This window comes from Oenanthe melanoleuca, chromosome 3 (genome assembly GCF_029582105.1).
Source record: "Oenanthe melanoleuca isolate GR-GAL-2019-014 chromosome 3, OMel1.0, whole genome shotgun sequence".
In the NCBI taxonomy this organism is placed as follows: Eukaryota; Metazoa; Chordata; class Aves; order Passeriformes; family Muscicapidae; genus Oenanthe; species Oenanthe melanoleuca.
Window position 1 is genome coordinate 23,145,429 of NC_079336.1, and position 23,061 is coordinate 23,168,489.

The 23,061-nt window shown below is 37.8% G+C and overlaps 1 protein-coding gene across 2 annotated transcripts in view; it reads right to left on the minus strand.

Annotated features, from left to right (window-relative positions):
- Nucleotides 1-2,690: 2,690 nt before the first annotated feature.
- The window catches only part of BMP5 (bone morphogenetic protein 5), a 55,291-nt gene continuing 34,920 nt past the window's right edge, over nt 2,691-23,061 (minus strand). For both annotated transcript variants that reach the window (XM_056488496.1, XM_056488495.1), the window contains 4 exons: nt 16,681-16,878; nt 8,738-8,814; nt 6,804-6,914; nt 2,691-3,122 (listed from right to left, as the gene is read on the minus strand). In XM_056488496.1, the coding sequence (XP_056344471.1) occupies nt 2,973-3,122; nt 6,804-6,914; nt 8,738-8,814; nt 16,681-16,878 (536 nt within the window). In that variant the 3' untranslated portion in view covers nt 2,691-2,972. The remainder of the gene's footprint in view (nt 3,123-6,803; nt 6,915-8,737; nt 8,815-16,680; nt 16,879-23,061) is intronic.

A 23,061-nucleotide genomic window follows, 5' to 3' on the forward strand; every position in this document is an offset into this window, starting at 1 on the left:
GAGATGCACATTGGAATGATGATCATCCTTCTGTTTGGAGACACCCACACCAACAACCCCCCGAGATCTCCTTACCTGGGTTTTGCACTGATCCAATGTATTGCTATGTTTCAGCTACCAAACAGCTTTGTAGTATTAATTCTGGATTTTTTGGGTTTTCAGCCTTTGAGGTTCCAGTCATTAAGGATGTCTAAACCTTAAACAACTTGATAAAAAGCAAAGCTCTTGTGTCCTAAATGATAATGGAATAGTCTTCATAACTAGAGAAATGGATATAGCTACAGATAAGGGTAAATTTTCGTAGAATTATGTACACTTTGCATTAAATATGTGTGTATATATTACGCATAAATATATGTAAAATAGCAGGTATTTGATAGGACGAAGGAAAAGAAAAAGAGTTGGTACTACTGAAGAAGAGCTTTTTTCAGCAGGTTTACATGAAAACATGCCTACATTTTCTTCTCCAGAGCATGCAGGAAGTTTGATGCCACTATCCTTTATTGCAAACAGAGGAATGACCAGTTAAGGATTTATTAGGCATTAAAAAAACCATTTCTCCTTTCTAGTGTATTTTGAGTAGAGTACTAGCACTTGGATTTGAAGATATGATTTTTATTAGTAGTGCAGATAGTTCACCATCTGCTGTTTAAGAAGCAGCAAAATAAAAGCAATTTTGCAAAATGTCTGTACTAAAAATGAACGATAAGAAAATCTGTCTGTAACCATGGATGATCTCCTGCTTTTCTTTTTAAAAGGATACATCAAGTCAGTATCATTTTGTCATGGGTCTAAGAAGCAAAGCCACAGCAGAGGAAAACTTTATTACAGGTTTATTATGTCTCAAAATATAGAAATATATTCCAACAGTATATTTTAAAGAATAATATAACAATAATCTTCAGCTTCTTAGTCTCAAAATGGTACACCATTATTTAAAAATATATTACTTAATGTACCCAAAATTTACTATCCATCAAATTCCATTTCGAATAAATTGAGTTCAAAAAAGCATATCCACCAACCCAATTTATACAAAAAACCAGTATTTTTTGAAGACAACAGAGGAGTTTAACTTTTCTAAAATGGTAATTCAGATGCAGACCTTTTTCCCTATACATTCTTGTTCATGAACTGCAAATAAATGTACATATGTAGGTAATATCAGTATAAAATACAGATGGGAATATATTGAAGGGAAAGAGTTCCCAAGACTGAAATCAGAACTGCTAATTTTTTTTAATTGAGTGTATGCATAGAAAGGATTTATGTATTACTCCAATAGCAAGATAAAATAAATTAGTTTCTGCAAAAACAGCAGCTGCCTATTCACATGCATACACACAGTCACACACATGCTGATTTTATCAGTCTGCAATCATCTGAATTTTCTGAGATATGTTTTAAATAACCAGAGAAGTCAGAGTTTACATGAGTAGACAGTCTAAGAAGAAACTTACAAATTCTATCCATTTTTAGCAGCTCTTTGAGAATGGTTTAAAGGAAGCATTTTTAATGAAGGCAGTTCTTGATAAAAGCATATGTTATAGGCCATGTAATAGAAAAACATTTCTATTTCTCCATTTTCATAACACTAAAACAAAGGGGTGCCCAAAGACATTAAGTGTAATTATCTCAAACCTGTGTCTAGTGGTGATGGGAATGGTAATTTGTTGTTGGTTGTGTAATTCACAGCCAAAGGATTTAACTTGTGGCTGAAATTTAGTGAGACTCAAAAGTTATTTATATGGATTTAAGAACTATTGAAGTTACAATAGTTAATGCTAAATAAAAGGAAAAGTATCCCATATTGAGTCTCATTATTTAAACCAAACCCCACCTGATAGAAAAGCAGATGGGATTGCAAGTAGGCTTCAAGTTACCCAACATCTTCTTATGAAAGGTTTTTTTATCTTTTCCTGAAAACAGCCACCACCAGGGATAAGATTTTTGATTAAACAAGTGACAACTGCTGTATCCCCTGTGCCTTCCCTTGCACACTCCTAAAACACCTCCAGAAGTGGGAGCTAAATAGAGCAAAGCCCTTCCATACCCTGTATTTTGTACACTTCATGTATATAGTAATTTGTGTATGTTATGGGAAGGCTTGTGTGGGGTTTGTTGTTTGATTTTGGCTTGTTTTACACTATTATAAAAATACCTACCAGAGCAGTGTCATAGATAATAGACTGATATGATTTGAGGTAAGAATGTTGTAGTTCAATTTTTAGGGTTAACTTGGAAAGTCATAGATAGAGGCAAGAGTCTGTCTACATGAAATTTCTGAAGCCTGGAGCTTCAGAAAACTCTGCAGGTCCAAGCCAAAAAGTAACAAACTCCTCCAGTTACACTCACCTTGTTAGAGAAAAGGGTTATAACAATTATGTGCACTTTTTTCACTTCTATTTTTTATCTGCTATTTATTTACTTAAGCACTGTTCAACATTTCACTTTTTCTAATGGAGCAGAACTTTTAAAAGAAAAAATATGTTTAGCTGAGCAGTTTTGTTTAGCTTTTTTTTCCTCCTACGCCTTTTTCTAAATAAATATCTTGCCACAGTTTTCATTGGCATAATATGACCAAATGCATTTTAGTTCCTTTAATAATACAAAGCAGTTATGGAAGTTCTGGAGTTTCTAGTTTAAAAATTCTATACAAAAAGACTTTACTTTACAATATTGAACTGGGATAAAGCAGATTTCAGTATGGTCAGTTGAAAAATTAATTTGTGAACTTCTACTGCGTAGTGAGGCGACCCATTAAATAAATGGTTCTGAAATTTTGCTCATACAAAAGAAACTATATACTTTAAAATAAATAAATGCTACTATGTACATTATACTGTACAATTAAATGAGAGATGACATGAAATGGAATAAATTTAGGCCTGCCTTTTCATCAGCAATGCTCATATCTTGACTTTATTACAATTTTGAATAAAACCCTCTGCTTTAGATTATTTTTTTTTGTTTTAGTGGCAGCCACATGAACGCACCACCATATTCCTGTATTTTTTTAAAATAACATTGGAACTGTCATCAAAGTAGAGCACGGAGATTGCGTTCAGTTTTGTTGGTGCACAGCATGGCTTTGGTACATGATCAGGGAACATCAAGTGAACCTGAAAGACAGATAAATACATAGCTCATATATCAAACAGAGAGGTGCAAGGACAATGTCAGTGCAAAACATGTCTCTGCAATGCAGCCACGGCTGTGGTCACAAATTTTCCTCGGTTAGCAACTTTAAAGTAGAGCTTACCTCCAGCACATTTTTCTGATTTCAATTGCACGGGCAGAGTTATACAGTAAAAGCAGATGGAGAGATAAATGAGAAGCGGCCAAGACAGAAAGTTGGTTTTCAGATGAAATTTAGAGAATTGGAGTTAGGCAGCTGCTCAGGAAAACGTTTAAACATATTGCCCACACTGTCTTTGCTGAGGTCAGGGCATAACATGAAGCAAAGACTGAAGCCCCAGGTCTCACCAGGACCCCAGCATGTGCTAAAATGCATTCCTGTGTTGGGGCTCAGTGTGGAGGAAAATCTATTGCAGACAGCAAAGGTTGTGCAGGCAAAGCCTCATAAGGAAACTGCTTTTAGCCCATGAAATGGTAAAGTGTGGGCTCTCAATATGAGTGCATTTAAATGTCTTATCTAGGTATCAGTGGAGCCAATTCTACTTCCATTGAAATAAAAATCAGTTCATAAGGTGGGTGCCAGCTGGACAGAATATTTGGGGCAGGGGCTGAGGCAGAAAACTCTTTATGTTCACCAGGCTGAAATACATCAATGAAAGGTTAAAGCAAAAGAAAAGAGTTTTGAAAAGTGTCCCAGAACAAACAAGACCTAGTGGAAATAAAATGGGGGAAATACAAGTTCTTTGTACTTGAAAGAAGGATGGATGTAATATTCTACACATGCTGAAGACTTGGAAGATGGGGAGGCCAGAGAAGAGGGAGTTGTAATAGAGAGGGCAGGAGATTATTAAGGCATGGATGAAGACTTCAGCAGTAATAGGTTTTGTTTGTGTGTTAAGTCTTTGTAAATCTGTTAGAGCCATCTGTCTTGCAGTGATATAAACCCAGAGCCTTTGCCAGACAACAGAGAACAGTCTATCAGGAAACGATTTTTACATAACAGTTACCATGAGAAGGTCTTTTGAAATGAGCAATAATAAATGCTGAAGTAGCTGTTTTGTAACAGTTTAGACACACATTTTAAAACTATTTAACAAATTAATGGCAAAGCACTGGAGAAAAAAACGGTTGTGCCTGACCTGGGCAAATGTTTGTCCAGCCATAAATCCTGGTCCCACCAGCCCCTGCCACCCCTGATGGAAGATCCATGGCCCCACAATGCCCCCATGGAAGTGATGTTCACAGCTTTGTCAAATGTTCACCCCAAATTCAGTGGAAGCCAACCTGAGGATCCACTGCCTTGCATGACCAGGGGATCAATGCTACCCCTGTGCCTGTTCCGAGAGTGATGCAGGAGACGAGAAGAAAGTTCATAGAGCTCATTAAATGCACCCTGTCTGTTATTTATATACATCTGTATCATCTGTTTGCCTGAGCTCAGTTGCAGAAAAACGAGAGAGAGAGAGAGAGAGAGAGAGAGAGAGAGAGAGAGATAGAGAGAGAGAGAGGTACTGGCCCATATTTCTCCTATTCTTGTTACGAAAAAAAATAAAAAAGAATCAGTAAAGTTTGGAGGGGTACCAAGGAACAATCACTTCCCAACCCAAAGAGCAGGCTTTTTCAGAATGGTGTAATCAGTGTGGCCAGGAGGTGACTGCATTTGGATTAGGGTGGAGCGTATGAATAATTGCTTCCCAAGCATCCCCATATGCACACCTTGTGTAAATCTGAATTTTGTATAATTTAAACCAGAAAGCATTCAACTACTGTTATCTCATCTAATTTATGTACAGCTAAAATTTAATTGGCCTCATGATTTTTTGGCTGTACTGAATGCATGTACAGTACATGTGAATGGAGATACACAATTCCAAAATGGCCATAAAAAGAAGAAAAATTAAGTATCCAATTTAAAAAATAGGACAAACTACACACATTTCTTAACAATGGGAAAATAACCATTTTGGACAGGAAAAACACACAAGAGAAAGTATCACTGAGCCAACTCTTATTTAACAGTCCATAATTGCAGGAGGGAGCTCTAACCTGGGGATCTCAGTGATATTGGCAACTTTTCTGGACAATGTTTGCATAATACTGAACTATTCCTTTGCTGACCTAGTTCTTTTCAGCTCAGGACTGCAGATATGCTGTTCTTCATTGTCTTCTAAGAACATTGCTATATTCCTTGCCAACTGGCATTTTCTGTTCCCTTTCACCTGAACTCCTTAACACACTTCTACTTATTTTCAGCCTCTGACATTTTTCCTTTTTTTTGTTGGTAAATCTTCCTGACTAGAGTCCCAGTATAGAGGAATTACATTGCATTGGTGACTGCACTTGGAGAAGGTGAGTAAATGAAAAACTGAATGGAAGGTAAAACATCTCAGCACATGCTGAGTTTTTGACAATGTCCCTCTTATAGAAATACTTGGCAATTTTCACAAACAGAACTTATTTTCTATCAGAAAGAAATAAACTTTTATTTTTGTTTGTTTGCTTACTTGCTTTTGGGTTGTTTTTGGTCTGGGGTTTAAATTTGAGGACGAGTGTTTGGGCTGGTGTCCCAGGTAGTAACTCCACTCATTTCTCAAGGGGGAAAGGTTTTCCAGGCCCAGATTTTAGTATGAAAATATAAGAAAAATATCATTATCCTTGGACAGGTTCATCAGCATAATCTGATGGTCAGGATACCTTACCATTATCAGTTTAAATCAAATGGAACCTTAAATCCATGTTTCTCTAATCTCAGTTGACTGCCTTGAACTTTCCAGAAACTAACTGGGGATGACAACCCTTTCCTGTTCTCATTTCATGCTGTGGCTCCCTCCTTGTGTTTTATCTCTCATTCCTCTCCTTCTTAATCATTCTGCTAATACCAGGGCTATTCAGAGCCAGTTCTCCAGCTGGCACAGGTGAGAAATCAGTTTTTGACCAGACTGACCAGACTTTGGCCTCACAGCATTACATTTAGTCATAGTCTAAAGGTCATGATTTCTGTAGCTGAATGCTGATGGGGTAGAGGAGGCCTAGCCAGCTGCCTTAACTAAGATCATCTTTTTGGCTGCTCCAGCTGAGGCACAGGACTAACATAAGAATTAGCAGAGGCAGAAAGCTGGCTGCAAATCCCCTTTTACATGTACCAGGCAGAGCAACAGATCCAAACACACTTATTTTTGAATTGCATTTGTAAGCCAGGCATGACTGAACACAATTTCTTACATGCAAATGCATCTGTTTGCAAAGCTTCACATTAAATTACAGGGTAAGAATCTCTGCCAACAGTTGACAACAGAGGTCCACAGAGTGGCCAAGTGTCATCATTTCTGGAAGGTATAACATGTAGATGTTAACATTGAGCTTCAATAAGCTGCAAAAACTCTTGGAAGTCAGACCAGGGGGCCCCTTTGGTTCCTGTCTACGCAATTCTCCAGTAATATAACACAGTCTTCTCATGTGCTCTTGCATTTGAAATGGAGGTGAAAGCTACCACACAGGCCACTCTGAGCAGTTCATCCTCTCTCCAACAAAATCACTAAAGCAGGTTTTGAGATGAGTTACGATTTACCCAGAAATAATCAAAATTCACTAGTAGTAAACAGAAGAGTCTGAGCAAAGGCACAAACAACTGGAGCACAGGCAGCTATGACACAGTAGAGGCATACCAGAGTCTGGACAATGGCATGGTTTGTGGCATTCATGTGGGCATTGAGGGGGAAAGAGCACTCTCCATCACAGTAGAACGCAGCGTAGCCCTCCGGCGCAATAATCCAGTCCTAAAACAAGAACAAATAAGTTCACTCATTGTACTTTCTCATTCAGGGACTTTATACCAAACTAAGACTTGCTCAATGACAAAATGAACTTTAGAAGGTGGCATGTGAAATAAATGGGGTTTAAAAAAAAAAAAAAAAAAAGTGCTTGCTTTGTTCATGCAAAATTGAGATGGAAATTAATTAAACCTAAAAATCTGTACTGAATATCAACTAATGAGGCTATAAGGGAGATTAAAATATATTTGCAGAATACTTTTCCTTCCAGGCTAAAGATCTTGAGCACTTCTTGGTGCAACAAAGGTAATTAAAATGCATTATCTTCCTTTAGCACACTCACACTATATAATTGTGTGAGACTGTGTGTTGCTAGTGATTACCTGTTGGCATGTCAATGAATCATACATTTTCAGTATTTCAAGCAACATAGCATGGTCAAAAGACCACAAGAGGGAAAATATTTTAAAATGTTAATGAAAGCTGTGTGTTTAGTTTGCTGAATTCCTCCTCTGCCAGGTAAAGGAGGTGCTGCAGGAAGGGCAGAGAGGATCAAGTAGCTACTTCTTGGGATTTGTAACTTGTTTTTTTGTATCTTATTTCATTCTGCGTTTCACTGATCAAATATTGCACAGTGTAGCTCTGGTGTTCCAGATGAAACTTCTAATTCTTATAGTAGTCTTTGTGTTAAAAATAGATGTTCTTTTTTCTTTGGCTCTCGTGGCCACTATGGCCACTGATCTGAGAGCCTAGCACATCTTGGAGCATACCAGAATTTACTGTCCAAAAAAATCCCAAAAAAACTGTTGATATCTGAGAAAAACCCCTGTAATCAAGAAACAATGGCTCACTTGTTCAGTGGTCTGAGTTCAATACCACAAGCCTGCTCTGTGGCCCTGGACAGGGTAATTATGCTTTGCAGACTTGGGAAAACAGCCTCTGCCTACTTCTTCAGGCTGCTATGGGGATAAATATACTACAAAATATCAGACAGGATAATGAGGCCATATGAGAACCTGAGCTAGATACATAAAGGATGAGCAGTCACTAAAGAGATAATATACTTTGTCTCCTCATAGACTTGTTTTGCTCCTGGAGATTTGTTTTAAAATAATTCAGAGAAATGTGAAACAGACAGGCAACCATCCCTGAGTTCTTATCTACATGTGCAATAGCTATAGGTGGCTGAAGACCTTCTTGTTCTTTCTTTATAGACAGTTCCTTGCTTTCTGGGAAAAATCCCTAGATTGATCTCTATTTTCTTTTCCCATAATGCCCTGCCTCTGACTTCATGACCTTTTACTGTAAGTACATTATTTCTTTGTTGGTGTATGGCAGGATGAGTTTTCCTCAGAAATTATATAAAATTAGCTGTGGTATCATAAAGATTACTGAGCAATGATCCAAGATTTATTTCCCTAAGGGCCCTGCCCAAGTGAAATCTCTATGACATACAGCAGACAGCACTGAACAAGAGAGGTTTAAATCTGAACTAGTGAAAATTTAAAACATTTCATTACATGGTGTGGGGATTTTGGTTTCATTTACTGCAGATTCACTCATCTCTTGAGTAGTAGTTGAAATTTATCTTTATGTGAATGAATCCAAATCATAAAGCTGCTAGTGTATGCAATATCTTTGAGAGAAGAGCTAAAAAAGATAAAGTTATTGTAATACTGATAAGGACTTGTTGCAAAATGACTTTAAAGAATTTTTCTCTTATCATTGTAATACCAATTTCCATAAAGAAAACAGGGTGTAAATAATGGGGGACTTTAAAATAGATTGTCCCAATTTGAACTGTTAGGGAAGAGCATTTATAATCTTACCTGCCATCCTAAGTCTCGGAAACTCACATAAAGTTCATGTTTCTTGCATGCTTGCTTTTGCTCACTTGTGTTGTAATCTGCAAGAAGTAAATAGCATTAATAAATTATTTGGAAGCATTGCTAGAACTGACAAGCTTTAGCTATTTTTGAGATCCTTACCAAGCTGTACAAAAGAAAGGAAAACCATACTGTCATTTATATTCCTAGGATTAGTTGTAAAGGCAACATAAACCTGGAAATACAGAATCAGCACAGTCAGACTAATATGATTTCTGTACACTGGCAAAATAATGCATACAGCATTAGGGGAAACAGGTCTACACCTGTCTGTCTATTTGCTGGCTAGCTGGGTAACACCTCTGATAATCAAAGAGGACAAGTGAGAGTCTGATCCAAAATATAGGGAAATCATCTGTAGGTTGGCTGGGTCTTAATTGCCAGGTAAGGAAAGTAGCCCAATTCAAAAAATGAATTAGCAGAAATAAAAAGTGCCCTGAAACAAGGGAATTTCCAAAAGTCTCTTAGTTAAACACATAGTGGCACATATTAGACTTCCTAATTTTTACCATGTATTCTGGAAATATTCACCACTTGATGATCTTTAATTGTTAATAATAATGTAAACAAGTAGATGAACAGGTGCTTTTTAAAGGACTGAAAGCTCACTGTCAGAGATGTGTCAGGATAGAAGGACACTGAGAACCATCCACACATGCTTCTTCATGACAACCTTACTCCTGGAGAAATTCTAGAACTTGTTCCTTACTGCTCCTCAGTAAGAGGAAAGGAAGGGAACAGGGTCATGCCTTCATCACATTAACCCCCAAAATTGGTTTATAGAGCTATTCATGTGATGCCATAAATGAGGCATGAGACAGAGCAGGGAGTACAGACTGTCTCCTCTGTTTCCAATTCAAGAATGCTGAAGGTGACTTTTTTTGAACCTAAATAACCACTCTGGGAAAAACAGCAGTTCACCAAAAAAATCACAACAGCAACAACAAGAAGAAAAAGCAAACAAACAAACAAAACACCACAAAACCCTATCAAGGAAGACATGGGAAAACAAACAAATCTTTCTGCTTCAGAAAAAGATTTTTTTTTAAGCACATTTCTTTTTTAACATTATAAGACTTGAGACTGAAATGGGAAGGTCTCTGAAAAATTTCAGGATCATTAAGATTCAGAGAGAAACTATTTTTTCACATAAAATGAAAGGAATTTCTACAGTTTATGAACTAGTCTGGGTAGTTCTTCAACATCCTTGCAGAAAATCTTCCAAATATATTGCCTGGGGGAATTTTTGCTGCAAATTTGTCAAGTGTTTCTTGTCAGCTATCCTGACTTCTGCTACCATTGCTTCTCTGGGTTCTCTTCAGATTCACTGGGTTCACTTCAGCTTCTCTGTGTCTTTCCAAAGATGTTATGGCCACAACCAAACACAGTATAAAATAAAGTAAAATAGTTATTTCAGGCTTATTTTCTAGTATAACTCAGAATAGGAGTTTTGCAGTAAAACCACACTATCAAGTAATCAGCTTCCAAACATTTTTTAGTATATTCCTGCCCTGTCAGCCTTTGGAGTCTGTTGTAGTTATACCAATCAATGAATAAAGAACAGATTGGGGATGAGGATGTTGGTGAGAACTGCAGCATGATGGGGCTGCAGCAACCAAGGTATCCCATCTGAGGGATGACATCAACAACAGCTCAGCAACCTCTTGAAAGTCAAGCAAATATGGCACAAATCCACTCTGGCTGTCTAGGAAAATCTTGACAAAACTCAAATTCAAATAGGAAGCAAAAGTTGGGACAAAACACACAGAAATAATATAAACATATTCCCTGGCTGTGTAGGGATGAATGTTAGGAAAGCTGAAGCTTAGCTGGAGTTGAAACATGAGGGATGTGAAGGTCAACAAGAAGCACTTGTACATGTGCATTCATAGCAAAAAGAAAATATAAGAAAACTACAGCTTTGTTGTTCAGTGGAACAAAGGACCTAGCAACAAGGACTCAGAACAGGTTAATGTAGTCAGTGACTCCTTTGTCTTGTTTTTCACTGGCAAGATTTACCCTCAGGACTCCCAAGTCCCCGACTCTAGTGGCTGAGGCTCTACCCACAGTAAGAGAGAGACCTAGGAATCATTAAGCAGCTTGAGGATACATGAGTCCATGTAGCAGAACGGATGAATTTCAGGGTAGGGAAGAGCTGACCAACACTGCAAAGTCACTTCCTGCCCTTTTTGAGCATTCATACACCAAAAGACATTTCCAATGATTCAAGATGGAAAATGTCACACCCATCTTCAATAAGGCCACTCAGCTTAACCTCAGTTTCTGGGAAGTCTTTGGAACAAATTCTCATGGAACCTGTCCAGGCACACAAAGAACAAGAAGGTGTTTTGGGAACAGTCAGCATGAATTTACTAGTTCAAACTGTGCCTAACCAACCTGACTGTTTTCTGTGATGATCTGGCTAGCTCTGTGGGCTTTTGAAGAGCCTTGGTTGTTGATCCCTTTGCTTTTAGGAAAGTTTTGTATATGGTCTCCCATAGTATACCTTGAGTCAAATTGGTCAAACTAATCAATAACATTGATAGGTAAGAGTACTTTGATAGCTAAGAATATAATGGATGGAAACTGGTCTAGGCTGCTGGGCCCAAAAAGTTGGGATCAGTGGTGCAAAGTCCACCTGGCAGCTGATTACTAGGGAGGTCCCTAAAGGATCAGTACTGGTATTAACATCCTGTTTAGTAGATAGGACAATAGAACAGAATGTGTCCTCTGGAAGTTCACAGAGCATGTGAGCTCTTGGAGGAGTACTCTATTATCCAAATTGCCAATAAAAGGTTGGACTGTATCAGATCCAGAAGCAACGCAACAAGATGTCATTCAAAATACACAGAAAATTTTTTCTCTTATTGGTAACATGCTCTTTGAATAGATTTCTTTATTTTTCAAACAGACTGTGTCTCTACATTCTATTGAATACACATGGGCCCCAAAAGTTTCCCAAAACTGTCAAAAGCTGTCCAGAACTCAGGATATGTCCATTTGCAATACTAAATGGGCACCAAGAGTGTTAAGCTAGGCATTCTAAGCTATGATACCTCAAATCCTCAGAGTTTTCAAATATAAACACTGTGTTCTTTCCTATGGTATTTTCCTAGCCCTTCAGTGACAGTCATTAAAGTTACACATGCAGGTGGCTATGTGTTGCAATCTCAGATACTCCCAGTTGTCCAGGGCAGGCAGGGTCAAAATATGTACCCACATTACAAGGGATATCTATGTATTTTTGGAGTAGCAACTGGAAGCAAGGCAGGAAGCCCTAAGACATCACAATTTTTCAAAAATCTTTATGCCTTCAGTACAACCAAAATCCCTGAGTCATACCTTGTACTGAGCTGTCTGTAATATTCTAATGGGTTTTGCACACACTCTAGAAGTACAGTGAAGGAAGCTGAAAATAAAGGAACTTAAAAAAAAATAGAGCTGGGTTCACTGATCACTCATCACAAAGATCTATACATTCATTTTCAGTAATGTCAGTGTTCATAGAGGTGAATATTGAGCTTTTGTGTCTTAGCTATTAGAGGCAATTAAAAATTCATACAAATAGAATACAAGTCACTTTGCTAAAAAACTGTAACTGAAAAATGTGGGAAAGATACACATGAGAAAGTCAGGAAAGTTGCCATATGGTTTTTAATAGCACTCATGCAGGCAAACAAACAAAAGTTGAAGATTGTGTCTTTGCCAGCTTTCTCTGCAGTGACATTTTAATATTCAAGAACATGTACAGAGTTTTACAGCCAGGATGTAGCAGAAGTTCCTACAGTTAAAGGTGAAAATCTCAATAATACATATGTAAGTCACTGCACAGATGTCACTGTTGTGATATTCTGAGCCATTTGAATATAGGTTCAAATGATCTGTGGATACAACAGAATACCTGATAAAATGGCCAGCAAGTACAGACTGTAAGCCATCAAACCATCTATGAAGAAAGTGAGACTCAGGAAAATCTGAATTCCTTCCTTGAATTCTACCTTTCATGTAAGACAAATGTATGCAATATAACATTTTATGTAAGTATCAAATGTGACATTTATAATAAGATCTGGTGCTAAGGATTCAATTTCACACACTGGAGCTTCAAGGCCCATATGCTTATCCTGTCAAGAATCAAAACCATAGGCCATTGTGATTAAGAAAACATTGTTCCTCAGCAATTCATGGACTGGAGTTGGAATCTAAACCCCTACCTAGCAGAAGGAGCTGTGGAAGGAGGTCAATAAAATATATTTATAAGAAATTTCATGAGATTTCTTTTTTCTAGGGGAAATAAAGACATAAAAACATGTTTATACATACCATTACAAAATACTATATTTTGAATCAGTTAGTGTAACACTAATCAATAGCATACACAAAATGTAGCCTTAAGTATTGTTTTCTGGTTTTATATGAACATATGAACTCCATACAAACAAAAAGTATGTAGCTTGGGTTTTTAGTTTCCTTGTGTAAGTCACTATTCAGCATTTAGTCACATTCAGCATATCAGTAGATAGTCTGTAGTGCACAGTTAGACTACAGTCTTTTTAGACAATGCTAGAAAAATTAAAATTAAGTCAGCTACTTTTTAGGGGAGAATTATGTGATATAAATGTATATGTAAATAACCTGCCTGGTTTTGGTTTGGGGGTTTTAATTGTTTTTTCTTCTATTTGCAGGTTGACAAAAATAAAACTGGGTAAATAAAAAAGCGTTTAATCATCTGCACATAGCAGGCAGGCAGAGCCTGAATGCTAAACTTAATTCTGTCTTTACATTGCACTGATGTAATCTTTTCTTGAAGTTCTTAGCAACAGAGGGATGGTGACCCCAAGTCTGTCAACAATTTCCCAGGTGTTATAATAATCCATATGTAGGATTTTATTTTCTTCATATCGTAATTGTGTATATGACAGAATCACAGAATGTTAGTTGAAAGTGACCTTAAAGATCATCTACTTCCAGCTCCCCTGCCAAGGGCAGGGCCTCCCCTCATTTTCCACCAGACCAGGTTTCTTCCAACCTAAACCATTGTATGATTTCATAAAACTTCATGAATAACTTAAAAGACGTCCTTTGGAAGGGAAGAGCTGAGTTATCCAGTGGAGCTTTCCTTTTTGACATGCTGAGAACACAGAAATCCAAGAACTTAGAAAATAAAGGGAAAAAGAAGGCAAAATACAAAAGGCAAGAGGCAAAAGAAAGATGATAAAAGGCAAAAGCAAAGGGAAACAGGAGAAAAAAAAAAGGAGAAAGAAAAAAGAAAAGGGGAATAAAGGAGGAGAAAATGAAGAAGAAAGAAGCAAGGAGGAAGTGAAGACATGATTGTGATAAAGTTGAGACTGAGGTACAGAGAGAGAAATATCAGAATTCTGTCATATATGAATGACAGCATACTGTCTGCATCTGGCTACTTTACCTCTGGCTATGTAAGTGAACATTTTTCACTGTCAGTGGCTGTTTTAGATGTTGAAGATACAAGATTATGGAAGAAGCTTAAAAACAAAAGACCTACATCACACAATTGCCTTTGCCTGTCACTGTGTCTTGCATCAAGGAGTGAATGAGAATTGAATATAGTCTGTTGAAAGTCTCATGAGAAGGATGATGGGCAAAATTGGTTTTTGCCTCAAAAAATTTTGTGTTTAAATATGAAGATGTGAATTATCCTCTTGAAGTTCTGCTCATTACTGAAGCTGTAGAGAACATGGACAATAAGCCTTCTTCACAAACCTAAAGGGGTGCAGTATATCCCCCAGATCTGGGGCTGGAAAAGAGAAGAAAAAGAGCATAGCTTTTGTCTGACAGCAGGCTCTCCACATGGAGGGGCTATATTCTGAAAAGACTGAGAGGCAGAGAAGTAAGAGTGTATTCTCTATGTCTTTTTGCACACTGGTGACATCTGGATAGAATCTGTACATTGCCTTTGTAGGCTTCAGCATGCTCATCCACAGTATTTCATGAATATTGTTGCAGTAGTTGTTAAAAGTATTCTTTTAACCCACCGTCACCCACGGTAGGAAAAGTCCAATGAGCAATCATTAATGACACCCAAATAAAAGAAGTTTATTTATTTGTGACATGGGGATTGCTGAGGCAAAGTGCAAGGCAGGAACATGGAATGTGGCTTGCCACAGTGCAGGAGCTGCACCTCCAAGCAGTTTTGCCACAGAGGATGTTGCTGTGTGAAGCTGTGGCCACTTACCTACCTTCAGCTTTGCCATCTTTTCCAGCCTGCCTATATTTTGCTGCCCCCCTCTCCAGGCAATGACCAATGCCTCTGATTTTGACGCAATTGCGTGTGCAATTACTTCTTAAACTGTTCTTGTTTTAACAGTATGGTTTCCTTGAACTGCAATCTCTTTTGAAAGAGATCTGCCATGGATCAACCTATGAAATTATGTACTCTTTGCTTATGTAGACCTTAAAGAGATTAGGAGAAAATTTGCTTTTATAATGCACATTTTACTAAAGATGATCTGATTTTTCTTGTTTTACAACAAGTCTGGTGCACAGCTTGATGCACAGACAAGGTTGAAAAATTATTTTGAGACTTACAGACACCTCTCCTTGAGGTAATTCTTATGTCAATGCAACTTGCCAGCATGTGATAAAGTTGTATTCTTCACAGGTTAAACCAGCAAGGAGTTTGTGTTTGGCTTTCCTGCTATAATCAATGAGGATTATGAAATATATTCAATTCTCATTTTTTAATGCACTAGATACATAGGATTAAATCTGAAAGTGTGATATTTGTATTTAGGTATCTTGTGTGTACCACGTGATATAATTTAGGTGATTATCCCTTCACCCAAAATAATGTGATTCTCAAAATCAGCCGACTTTCCAGGGAATATGAAAAATTATTTAAATAATTCTTTAGGAATTCAGCAGTAATTTTTAGTTGTTATGGTAAAATTATCCTTCTGCAAAAGATCTGGGGAAGGCTTTTTCATTGCTTTAGAGTAGTCTCTAGCTTGCCTCTGTCAAGGTTCTGAGACAGATATAAGTAAGGCATATTGCTCATAACACTTCTCCTCAAATAGGTGAGCCCCAGGTCAAGGCTAAATTCCTTCCACAAAATAATGATTTGCTTACTGCTAGGCATCCATGGGATTTAATAATAGCACCTATATTAAGGTTTTGATATGCTTTTATTAAATCTGCTATACTTCTAGAAAGTAACAACTTTTCCCAAAAAGTAGAAATGTTTGTTCAAAAGTGAGAATATTTAGAAAGTGACTTTGTGCCTTCAGCTGAAAGAATTCTTTCAGGAAAACTGGAGCAAAATTTATTCCATTCTAAAATGATTAAGAACATTTTCATGTGCATTATTGTCAGTACCTTTCAGGTAAGGGACCAAATTCACCCCATAGAGGGACATATTTTATATTTACATCATTACTTGTCAGCTGATCCGAACTCCTAAACAGTTTATGATTTTTTCAGATTGGTTAAGCATCCTCATTTCTAGTACTGAGAATTTTGTGAAACATCTTGCCTTCTTCAGTTGACAGCAGTTTTGCTGAGGCTTCCTAGACAAGTAGTAGGGGTACAATCCATTTCTTTACCTCTGTTTTTTACTTCTGCATAGCAAAGATATCATCCAGTTGCATACTGCGTAGGCTTAGTTTCAATCTCAGACACAGCCTTTCTTAAACTGCTTGGTCATTTCACCCTCCTGGGGCCTGTGATACATGTAATTGATCTGACTTACAGAAGGTAGATCACGCCCAGGGCCAACACAACAAAAGAGTGGGAACAGCGCCTGACAGCTCAGCCAGTGAGCGGCATCTTTTTGAGCGGTTGTGAGTGCCCTGGATTTGAGCAGGTGCCCATACCTCTTGTAAAAAGACCAATAAATCATAGCTCCATCTTACCCCCAACACTTGGCATCCTAGAGGACTCCTGTTGACTACTGGATTTGTTGCGGTTCTGGTTTTTCCTTTTATTGTTGGCTGCTCGGACAGAACGGAAAAGCACTTCACTTGCCTTGAAGAATGCAACCATGAATGGCTGCTTTGACTGAGGCCCATGTCTTCCAACCAGGCCAGCAGATTTAACGTTGATACTTCGCCCTAAAAGCAATGGAAATTGTGAATTAAAAGGTGAACTTCTGTCCCTCCCAAAGCCACAGCAGGAGTTCAACTGCTGACTGAATCGTAGCAAGGAATTTACTACTATCCTGAATTTACATGATTGGGAATCCTATCCACATTTTGTTGAACAGAACTTAAAAAGACAAAAAGCTTAACAATTTGCAAAAGCTTCAACAGCTTTACAGTACAATTTGTTATTCCATAAAATTGCGGTCTCTCTGTGCTATATATCTTATTTATTACAGAGGCATTTTAATTCAGTCTCATGCATACATCTATAGAACTGAAAAATAAATGAGCCCCATTCAAGTCTATTTTCTACAGAAAGGATAATGTAATGCGGTCTTCTAATTTTGCATCTTTTCAGTGGGACATGGAACCTTATATCCCCAAAGCAAACCAGTAGCAAATAGAAGTGTAGATAATAAATAAAGTTCTGCTTTAAAAATAAATATTATGCAGTGATACTCAAACTGATGTTCATTCACCAATGAAGGTAGGAAGCCATTCAGTTGTTCAAGAGAAGAGAGTTTGAAATATGTGCATTATTGACTCTGGTTCTGTTCCCAGGGGATGTGCATATTTCTTTAAAATATTTGTTCAGTCAGGACTGTGTGGTAACCTCACTATATTATGTGGTCTGAACCTCACTGAAAGAAAGGAAAGCAAAACAAGTCACTGAAACTGCATCAGTGACATTTTAGCAAATAAACCCTCGCTCTTAACAGAATTTATTTTGGCAGCATAAACACTTTTGTGCGTACGTGTATTATGCAGAGCCCTTCACCCGTCAGCAAATGAGACAGTGTCATGTGAAGCTGTGCAGCTGTGCAGGGTGGGGACACAGGGGTCCTTTAAACGGGAAGGAATGGGCACTGGCACCGCGCGCCGGGCGGCATCGGGGCGCCTCGGGGCTCTCTGAACCCGCTGGAAAATTTGGTACGTGGGCAACGAAGGAGCATCTGCCTCACAAATGTAGAGTGCTGTTAACTCAGTCACCCTGGAAAAGAACTTGCAAACAAGCATAGGAGTAAACCTTATAGAAATAAGCTATAGGTTTCCTTTTCAAACACAAACTTACAGTGGCTGCACGCCAGAGTCTATATTTCTTAAAAAAACTCTATCACTGGCGTAAATGAAAGAGGCAGTTTGATTTGTGGTTAAAGTAGTTTCCATTCTACTTCCACTGTAACAAATGTATTAATTCAGCTCAGACTTCCTCCTTCTGGCAGCCCTTTTGCAGTAAAAAGAGAAATTAGAAGTTCCAGCCAAATACCATACCTTGAACTGACCCACTTCAATACATAAACACTTTTACAACATGTTTATTCAGGTGTAGCACTTTAAATTGGTTTAAGATGTTTCCAGTGACAGAGAGCCCAGCAAAGGCAAGAGAAGAACTGAGAAAGTTAGCAGTTATGGAGCAGAGTAATTGGCAACATATTCTGAACAATTTTGATAATTACTTTTTTGACTGCAACGGAAAAATATATTTGTTGAAGCTTCTGATTTCATTTTAAATGTCTTTTTAGTCTTGTGTTTCTTTAATTCTTCTCTTCATGTGTTTGAGTTACTATTAAATAATTCAGTAACATTAATTTCTATATGTTCCAATCTTCTGTTACTAGTCAGATATGAAAAACTGTACATGCTATTCTCTATTCATAACAACATGGACAAGCTAGCTTCTTACCACAAAGTTCCACATTTCCCTTCATTTCTAGAGGGAATATTTTTACTATTTTTCTTTCTTTTTCATTCCAAGAGGTTCAGAATTTTAATTTTATCTATAAAATATTAAAGCTTTACTGGTGTACATTTTAAGAATACTATTAGATTTATATATTGAGAACTGTAAAGGTGTGTGAAGCTTTTCTGAATTTAAATATAGGTTCTCTGAATTTACAATGGTGGATATTGTGTGCGAAGCAAAATATCCTTCAAACCAATGTGAACTCCCTTTAAAATAACTTTTAATATTATTAAGTTTCCTCTGGGTTTCCTTTAGACTTCAGCAATGAGATGGCTATTAAGATTCCACAAGTTAAGGCTTACTTGGTTATCCAGGGTATAGAGATATACTATAAAAAATTAATCCTGTAACCCACAGCCTTTTTACACAGAGAAACAGCTTATATGACTATATTCCTTTATGTGCTTGATCTTCTAAGCAGCCTGCAAACGTTTTTAGGACTCATTTGTTCAATTCATGAATGGCATATGCACTGGATCTGCTTCTAGTGCAGAGGAAAACTTTTATTGACTTCTGTGTGTACATCGTTAAACTTTTCTCTCTCAGTTTATCATATACCTTAGCTTAACTGCAACTTTCAGAAGACGAAGGCATCAAAATATACACTGCCCTTGAGACACTATATTTCTTCTGAGGAGGATCTCTGAACTGTTTGGTTTGGAAATTCAAACTACATATGTTGTCTCCATTTTAGGTTGCTCCTTTTCAAAAGAAAGTTTGCATTTACAGAACTTCTATTATCCTTTATGGAAAAAAAAGAAGAAAGCAAGAAAGCAAGAAAGCAAGAAAGAAGGTGTACATGTGGGATATTTGCCTTCAGTCTAAAAAGCATTTCCCCTTCTTGAACAGGAGATATTTCAAAGCATTCTACCTCTGAAAATCGTCAAGCTTTCTGCCACAGCAGTAGCTCCATTGTGTGTACCATGGTCTTGTTAGGTAGTCCTTACTTTTATTTGTAGTGTCAATTTCAGAATATATTAAAAAAAAAATTACTCTGTCCTGAATTTTCCCTTGTAGCAAAAAGCATTCATGGGCTTCATTTGTGTAAGTCGTTTTAATCTATTGTTTCTTGCAAACATTTAGAAAACTCTTGGCTTCACTGGCAGCTGAAAATCCAGTCTCTTAGACATGGAGTTGTTCCATATTGTGGCATTGAAGCAATACTTTCTATAGTCAGCTGAATGACTCAGGCTGACCTGCTTAACTACGCTCAGAGCTTCAGCCAGATGAAACTTGTAAAACCAAAACAGCAACGTTTGTCTTTCTGCTTCTCTTGAGCATCTCTCAACAATGTTGCCAAGCATTCTGAAAAATGGATTTGGTTTTGTCTTTCCATCATATATTTAATTCTGAAGATTTCAAAGATTTTCTTCTGATTTCAGAAGAAAAGAAGAAAGTGCAAGAACCAGCAGTTGGGTAGTGCCTGCTCCACTGAACTTAGCCACTGCAATTGTCCCTGCACCTAGGAAAAACCTCAAAAATATAACAGATGGGTTTGCTCTGTGCAGTGATAGTCCAGAAACTTTGTATTCTTCACAGTCTGGCATGCACTTCTCAATGCTGCTCTGACGATTAATTGTCTCTTCTACATACTGACAAGTATATTTGGAGAGCAGGACTTATTTAAGGCATTATATTTCAAGTGTGCTGAACTCCTTAGTCCTTATTCATAGGATTCTGACTCTTTGGCAAGATGTATTTGTTTGACTTGGCATTTAAACTTCTTTTTGGCTTTTATGCTATTTGATAGTAAAGTGCCCTTAGCAGTTTACATAAAAGCTTGCATGGAAGTTTGGGTTTGACTGACTGGACTGAATGAATATTATTTGCCTTTTCACATTCTCTCCCCTAATAATAAAGGAATCGGTGCTGCAAGAATAACTGTGAAGTTCAGTTTACTGAAAGGTCCTATCTCAACAATCCTGACAATTTTGTGCTTTTTGGTTTTTTACCCACAAAGTAGGAAGAGCACTCAGGATGGTAACTGCAGAGCTATTTGCTGTGTCACTGTGTCTGCTTCAGTGCTGTCACATGCAGCCATATCATACAATTCTTTTTGTGAACTGATTGAGTTCCATCTTAAAAGTTCATTTCCCCCCAGCTGCTCCAAATGGAAATGCAAGAGCCTTTCAAGCTTTCAGTAACAATATGTCTTGCAGTTTTGACCTGGAGACATGTCCTTGTTTTTCATAACATTCAAAAAAGCTCACTTTTTCTGAGATTGCCAGTGTGCATGCCAATGACAGTAAGATCTTGTGCCTTAGCTTTATCTCCTCAGACAGTATATATTTTAAGTAACATATTGATCAGACACTTATTTTGCAAGAGCTTTCAGTCATTATGCTTCCTAGCCAGATTTACACTGGCAACACAGCACAATGAGTAATTCCAAAATCCATTATTTTGTCCTGAGTCATCAGCCTGCAGCAAACCACTCATTTTGTTATGAAAAACAAGAATTATTTACTTTCAAAAGTGTTCAAGAAGTCACAAAACACATTTTACAGATTAACCACTACTTCTAGGTCACAGCAGTTATTTTTGGTAATAATTTTACATATTTTTACTTCGAAATGAAAAATTTAGTGACTTGAAGAATTCATTTCAACACAGTTTGCTGAAAAAAATTAATTCCAATGCCACACCTATGGCTTCCTTCTTTTGGGGACTGACATCTGAAATGAGGTTTGGGAAAGGCCTTTTGAAGAACGATCCTGTGCATCCAAGATCCAATAACATTTAAAATTTGAACAAAAAACTGCCCATATGCTCTGACTATGAAAGTTCACACAGTAGTTTTCAAAATTGGAGAGGAACTTCTGTAGTTTCTCATGCCTGAACAGTACTCTTGAGAGCAATGGGACTTGAAACAAAAGAACTGAAGCAGAGTTTGGCTACCTAAGCTTATTTTAAAAAAAGACAAGAGAAAAGCTAATAACACCAATGTGATGGTCCATATATAACACATCCTCAACACTCCAACTCTAAAGTATTTTTTACTGTCTCTATTGTATTATCTACATAAACTGCTGTGCAAACTTCCCCTTTGGTGGACACATTTATCTATAACAGCATAAAATATGCTTTTGACACAAGCTTTATGTGTTTTGTTAACTCTTCTTGTCTCTGGAGGCACTAAGGAATTCTGACAAATGTGTGGTCTTGGATGCTCTGCTCTGCCTTTCCTAGGTTTCACAGCTTTAGTCAAGACTAGATCCATCTTTTGTTTGTCAAATCTTACATTTAACTGTTTTTGATCAGTTCATTTGAAGGCATTTTGGGTATCTTTTTGTGTTAATTTTGGTATTCATAAGTTTTTGAAGAAAGCACTTGGGAACACATAAGGAACCCTGATATGTGTAATATGGCAGTACCATATATGCTTACACAAAAAATCTGATGTAATTATACACAAAAAAGCTCTGTAAGTACTTGATTTATCCTTTCAAGTTAATGCACTTAAACTGTGAGTGGCTTGTGGGAGTCCTGGGGCTTTTCTGCACCATTAAAAAATGTGTTCAGGAAGACAATAAAACAAGGAGAGATTAGATTAATTGGTCATCCACCAAAGAATAAAATGGATAAAAGCCTTCTGAATGGAATGGAACACAAATGCCATTATCTCTAAACTGATGGTGTTGAGAAGCAGATGTATCCTTCATCTGTCTGGGGAGCAGGGTGTGGGGTGATTTGCACAGCTGCACAGCCAGGACCAGTCTGCACCAGTGGTGGTAGGAGAAGGGCTGGGAGCCCATTTCACTTCTCCCCTTGGCCCTTCTGCTTAGAGTGAGTGTGCCCTTACCAACAAAGGGTGTGTTCACTTGCTTCAAGCCAACACAATGTTTGTGACCCAGCTGGAAACAGTGGTTGCACCTAACTGAGCAAATTAAAGAGTGCTGGAACTGGATCATCTGCTCTGCTCAGGATGGGAGTGTGCTCCTGGTGCATTTACATCCTGTGCCAGCTCCACCTCAGAGTCAGCAGAGCCCCAAGGCAGCACTGCAGCACTGGGAGCTCTCTCATGGGGACAGCTGTCATGGGATCACTCTGTTCTGGAGACTGAGAGACTCATCCCTCCAGCTTGTTTCACACCACAGTATTCCTGAGCGTGTTTAATTTAAAACTAGTGCAATTTTGGCCAAAGTCAGCTCTGAACTGAAATGAATGTAGCTGTACTTAGGCAGAGCTTGAGCCCAAGCTAATAAAACCTGCTGAGGGGCAGGATGTATTAGCTCGGGTTCAGTGCTGTGCTAACATGGCTATATGGCTTCCAGATGGCTCAGAACTTAGTCAGAGCTATTGCCTGCCAAAGTCCATATATGTATCAATATGAATACATATTTCCTAAGTTTCCCCACTACAAGGACAGTAATGTAGGTGAAATTGCTCCTCATACTTCGCCTTGTAAA